We start from the raw sequence: 6,255 nt of genomic DNA, 5'->3' as shown, positions 1-6,255 counted from the left end.
GTTACTTGCCAAAGCCTAACTCCTAAGCTGTTCCTGTAATCCACCGAGAGAAATAATCACTGAAATCCTAGAAAGTAACCAGAGCACAAACATCCTAATTTTGGCTACCGTGGGCATTGTTGATGTGAATTCAGGAGAGGATTTGGTATCTCCTCTGGTCCAGTTGTGATTTCAGGGACCAGTTGTGTGTCTAGTATTAATCAACTATCCCAGATGACCATAGACTGTACATCAGCAAAAATACGTCTTAGTGGTCTGATAAGGAAGACTGCCAGCGATGTGAACTATCTTTAGATCGAATAAAGAGAACGCGGACTGGAATTCGTCTCGCCTGTGTTGGTATTATTTCATGGGGGCCAGCAAAAACCTGAAATAATGATTATCCTCCTTCCAGATCTCATACAAAGGCTGAGCATTTCTTGAGGCCACCAGTCCTCTGCAGCCCGTCGCTCCCTATGACCCCGTGACTTAGAGGGTCTGTGGCCAGAGAGAAAGTGCCACCTATGGGAGAATAACACAAAGCAAAAGCTGCAACTTATTGTAAAAATCAATTATTATCTAGAGAAGAATATGACTCCTCTGCTTATGTTCTGGAGTTTTAGTTCACTGTCGTTACTTGCCCTGATTGAGCAACACAGGATTAATTCCTCTTTTGGTAATTTTACTTTTCAGTAAGGTCTCTTGTAATGCTTGGGAAAACTTCATTTTTAGAAGACTCTAGTGTCCCAATTGATGAAAATATTTACTTTACAGCCAGCCGTGGTATGGGGGTGTCAAGGTCTCAGCATTTTCGAGCTCGCCAGGTGCAGGGATGAGGAGGAGCGAGACCCGGGCACTTGCCCCAAGCTGCCAACAGGGTTATTTCAGACCAGGAATGTCACATTCGATATAAATCAGAAAGTTTGCCGAGGAGTTCCCTCCCTCCCCCTTGCTGGCTGCCATCCTGAGCACTCCTTGCCCCAGCGTTGGAGCCCTGAGCCCTTCCCTTCCTCCCGCAGCCGCAGTGCTCGCAGGGTCCCACATTGGCTGTCCCTGCCGGGTGTCCACAGATTCCTGTGATAGAATGGGCTGGGAATATTCCTTGTGTATTTTATATTGGTATTGGGATCAATATTGCTTCTTCAGTATTATTAATGTTAATTATTTAGTCTTATTCTATTAAATCTATTTATATGTCAACCCCTTGGTTTCCTTGTTTTTTCCCCGATTCCCCTTCCCGGGTGGGGAGGGATCACTGGGTGGGAGAATAATTGTCTAACTGACAATAAGTTGTTGTGGGTTCCTCAAACCATAACATTACTTTTTTCCTAATGAGCTCCGTCTTCGTGAACCAAAGACCTGAGCGTACTGCAGCCATTGCATCACTCGGTGGGATCCCGCCGGGACATCTCCAGCACTTAAGGAAAGTCGGTTTTGAAAGTCGCTTGTGAAGACCTCCCCATTCCCAGATGATGGTGCATCCATCCCACCGGGAGTCAACGCCAGGTGGGGAGGAGCAGAGTCTGCCACCACCTTACTTGATCCTGTACTCAGAGCTTCTCTCAATGCCGTTGTGCAGCCAGCTTCCTAGCAGCATTTGTTCCCGAGGAAAAGAAAGCATCATTTTTAATGTTAGTTTCCAAGGTAGGAATTGTATCCATAGCCTGAAATATTATAAAAATCTCTGAGTGTTAATTATGTCACTGTTTTATTCTCTGTCCTTACTCTGTTCTTTAAAACTTGCACACAGAATGCACATAATTGCAGTCTATGCTCATATACGTAAGAGTAAAAAAAAAATTCATTAATGAATTTTCAGGTAAGGAGTGCTAAAAGCAAAGTAAAAAAAATAAAAATAAATGCAGTCATAGAGAGGACAATTGCTTTGACCTGAGCTGGATTCTTTTTCTTATTTTGGAAAACAGGAGAACAAATGCTTGAGAATGTCCACGTGGGTTCTTTTCGTAAGATGCGGAGACTTTTGGACTCTCACTCCCGGAAGTTTGCACGTAGAGTGACAAATGACATTCAGGTCAGTGCTTCTCGAGAGAGGTCTGTGCCCTCAGCTGGGGCAGACGCACGATAGCCGCAATTCAGCCATTCTCTGTGGTCACAGCAGATGCAGGGTTGGTTCAAGACTCAACCATGTGTTTAATTCTTAATCTCAAACCACCAGAATCCACAGGAGTTCTAATATTGGCTCGATGAGCCCTGAAATGTGGGGTTACCACAAAAGAAGAATTTTTTTTAACCGCATCAACTGGTCATACAGACCGTGGTGTTGGTCACTACAAACAGCCCAACTGACGTGTCTAGAATTTCCTAAAGCACAGAAAAGGATTAGCAGCCAAGCTGTTGGGCTCGGCAAGTTGCTGCTGATCAGTCAAAGTGCCGTTCCTGTCTGAAACTGCACTCTTAATTACTCTCAATACAATGCAAAAAGCTTAAGAGATATTTCTGACATTCAGTTGTTTCAGTAAGAAGCTCCAGCATTCATTTAATACACCTACAATTAACAGTTCTCATTTTCTGGTGAACTCTGAACAGAAATGCCAAAGCAAGACCACAATCTGAGAACAAGAGAAGCATTTTTCTTGAAGCCAACATCTAAAGAGAAGCGAAAAGGTAATCATGAGGTTGGAGTGTTCTTTCCTTAGTTTCGCCCATAGACACGCTGGTGTCGAGGATGCCTGTAAAGTCTGATGGTCTGATTTGTCTGACTGAATATTATCCCCTACAGAGACAGACTTCTACATTTCACCTAATCAAAGTGTGCTCTGCATCAGCAGCGATGAGAAACCAGCACCTCTAAGAAGCAATTCATCTCACCCCAAAGTAAGTAGACATTTTAAGTACCTTACATGAATTTTGTCTTAAAGTGCCTACTGCTTTTCTATGTCTAAATGAAGCCTTGAAGGGCTGCCTCAAACACCGCTGCCCACCTAGGAAGGAGGTAACATTATAGGCAAGATGAATTCTGCCTTCAGTGCCGGCTCCTGTGTTTCTTTCAATTTATACGCAACCCCTTTCTTAATGTTGGGCAAAACAAGCGTGATTCCAGCACAGGACAGGAGCGGGACCAGAGGAGGCCACGAGGATGATCCGAGAGCTGGAGCCCCTCTGCTGGGAGGACAGGCTGAGAGAGCTGGGGGGGTTCAGCCTGGAGAAGAGAAGGCTCCGGGGAGACCTTCCAGCCCCTTCCAGTCCCTCAAGGGGCTCCAGGAAAGCTGGGGAGGGACTCTGGATCAGGGAGGGGAGCCGTGGGATGAGGGGGAACAGTTTTAAACTGAAAGAGGGAAAGTTTAGATGAGATAATAGGAAGAAATTTTTCACTCTAGGGGTGGTGAGCCCCTGGCCCAGGTTGCCCAGAGAAGCTGTGGCTGCCCCATCCCTGGAGGGGTTCAAGGCCAGGTTGGACGGGGCTTGGAGCAACCTGGGCTGGTGGGAGGTGTCCCTGCCCAGGGCAGGGGGTGGCACTGGGTGGGCTTTAAGGTCCCTTCTAACCCAAACCATTCTGTGATTTTGTCAGCACAGACTTACAGACTCTCCGTTACCGCTAACGGGTTCAGGGACACAGGGCAAGGTCCATGTCTACGCTGCCACTGTCTTCTCCTTTGAGTTGTTATGTTTGGAATCAGCAAATAAACTCTAATGAAATTATCACCTGTTTTTTAACATAAACTGCTTTTCTACATGGATTTTTTTTTAAATCTGGGCGTATCTTCCTGTGAGGACTTCTCAGAACTGCATTGGCCAACTTAAATGTCATCCGTGGAAGCCGAGAGCAATTTCTTACTCCATTATTTAATAACAACAGAGCAGGTAACCAGAATCACGCTGTTATCCCTCCTGAGCACCATGGACACAGATAAGTATTTCAGAAAATTGAACAACAGAACGAAGCAGGAAATATTTTTAAAAAAAATATCAGAATGAATAACAAGTTCCTCCTCTTTCCTGGAACAATCTCAGCAACGGAACAAAAGTAATCGTTCTTTGAGACTGTGATCACAGAAGCGTTAAATGCAGAACAGCAAGTTTATCCAGAGAATTGGGTTAAGCATCCAGTTCTTGCATACTAACAGATGGCTAGGTTTCCATGAAATATAAAGCAGCATCCAATTTTCTTCTCCTACATCCCTGCACAACGTTCATTATGACTTGTTCTTCTATCCAGAGTTGTAACTTCTCTTGTTTGATTTTTCTCCCTCTTAAAAGATTCAGGTTCATTAAGGGAATGGTCGGAAGAAACAAGACAACCGTTGGTGAGTTCATTCTCTTGGGAATGACAGATATTTGGGAGCTGCAGGTCATTCTCTTTGTGCTGTTCCTTCTGATTGGTGTCGCCTCGTTGGTGGGGAATCTCGGCATGATTGCGTTAATCAGGCTTGACTCTCGACTCCACACCCCCATGTACTTCTTCCTCTGCCACCTCTCTCTGGTAGACCTAGGTAATTCCTCAGCGGTTGCTCCCAAAATGCTAGTGAGCTTCTTCAAAGAAAGAAAAGCCATCTCCCTGCCCGGGTGTGCGGTCCAGATGTACTTTTGTGGTGTCTGCATAATCACCGAGTGCTACCTGCTGGCTGCAATGGCCTATGACCGCTACGTGGCCATCTGTAACCCTCTGCTCTACGTGGCCACCATGTCTCAAAAGGTTTGTGTCCAACTGGCTGTGGGATCCTACCTAATATCTGCTGCGAGTCAAACAGTGCTCGTCAGCTCAGTGTTCAGTTTACACTTCTGTGGTCCTAATGTCATCAATCACTTCTTCTGTGACATTCCTCCGCTCCTGAAGCTTTCCTGCTCCAGTACCACTCTCAACGAACACGTGCTTTTCACCATTGCTGCTTTTATTGCACTCAGCACTTTAATATTCATTGTTGTCTCTTATGGTCATATCCTTACCACTGTCCTGAGGAGCCGCTCCTCAGAGGGAAGGCAGAAAGCTTTCTCCACCTGCGCCTCACATTTGACATCAGTCTCAGTTTTTTACGGGACTATGATCTTTATGTACCTCCGCCCCACTTCCAGCTACTCCCTGGACCAGGACAAAGTGGTGTCCGTCTTCTACACCCTGGTGATTCCCATGCTGAACCCCCTGATCTACAGCCTGAGGAACATGGAGGTGAAGGATGCTCTCAAGAGACGCCTAGAAAAAGTGCTTGTTTCCTTTAGAAATCAAACCGGTAAAGAGGTGCCATAAACTAAACAAAATAAATTTGGGAAGTCATGAATTTCAGTCTCCATTTGGCTGCTGACCATTTAAACTAAAAGCGAGAAGACGACAGCAATGATGAGGACCCACGTGCTCATGCGTGTCATTGCTACAAGGTACAGTGAGCCACTGCCTTCTTTCTTCTCTGCCAGAGTGTGGCTATACTGTCTGATTTTACCCTTAAACCCACTAATTATACTCAAAGCCTCATGTACACTCCTTTCCCACAGGCCACCCCCTACCTTAAATACACGGTATTCTTTGTGTCACTCCATAAGGAGCTGTATTTTTCAGATTGAGAAGCATCCCTCACATTATTTAGCTCTTCTGGCAGATCTTCAAGAGGGAACAATGGGGCAAAGAGGAGATCCAGGTCCTCAGGGAGGTTTGCTAAGAATAAATCGGGGCTAATGTGTTTGAAACCAGGAACATTTCCAATTGACAGCATAGCCCGAGTCTGCAGAAGCCAGGTTTAACATTACCAATGAGCAGTGCTGTTTTAAGATCAAATTAATGAATGCTACACGTGTGCATTCCCCAGATGAGGTTCAGCAATCAGACACAGCTTGATGCAATCAATTCTATGTGACACCTTTGGCTTAAGGTCATCAGTCAGATTTGGTAACTACAGGAGCTGGGGGTGAGCAGACAAGAAAACTGTCTTGAAGGAGAGACTTTTTTATTGGTTATACTAAAGCTGACCAGAAACTTTCATAAAACAGCTCACCAATTGGATGGAATTGTGATGTTCCTAGAACACAATTTAGCTTTGTAGAGGTTTGCAAGAACTTTTGTATTGCTAGTACAGAAAACCCACCTACTTAAAAACTAAACAAAACAAAAAAAAAACCAAAAAAAGCCCAACAAACAAAAAAAATTGCAAGCCCCAGCTGTGGATTTAAATAGAAAATGTCATCTACAATGATGGATCACCACTCACAAATATTTACTCATTAGCAAAACGAATGCCAGACCACACCACACCAACTGAAGCCCTTAGGAGCAGCAGAGGTCTCAAAATACTTTTGAGAGAGTCTTTCTATGCACCACACTTAAGAATA

General features: G+C 44.8%; 1 protein-coding gene across 1 annotated transcript; it reads left to right on the top strand.

The window, feature by feature from the left end:
* Window positions 1–4,213: 4,213 nt before the first annotated feature.
* LOC134514203 (olfactory receptor 5AR1-like) lies at window positions 4,214–5,182 on the top strand. The gene has a single exon (XM_063331641.1). It carries the CDS (start codon window positions 4,217–4,219, stop codon window positions 5,180–5,182), a length of 966 nt encoding a protein of 321 aa, XP_063187711.1. The 5' UTR covers window positions 4,214–4,216.
* Window positions 5,183–6,255: the final 1,073 nt, after the last annotated feature.

This window comes from Chroicocephalus ridibundus, chromosome 4, assembly GCF_963924245.1.
Source record: "Chroicocephalus ridibundus chromosome 4, bChrRid1.1, whole genome shotgun sequence".
Taxonomy (NCBI): Eukaryota; Metazoa; Chordata; class Aves; order Charadriiformes; family Laridae; genus Chroicocephalus; species Chroicocephalus ridibundus.
This window is presented reverse-complemented; position numbering and strand designations above follow the sequence as displayed.

Bases quoted from the DNA above. Each gene is read 5' to 3' on its own strand.
- LOC134514203 (XM_063331641.1), top strand. From the start codon at position 4,217: ATGGTCGGAAGAAACAAGACAACCGTTGGTGAGTTCATTCTCTTGGGA.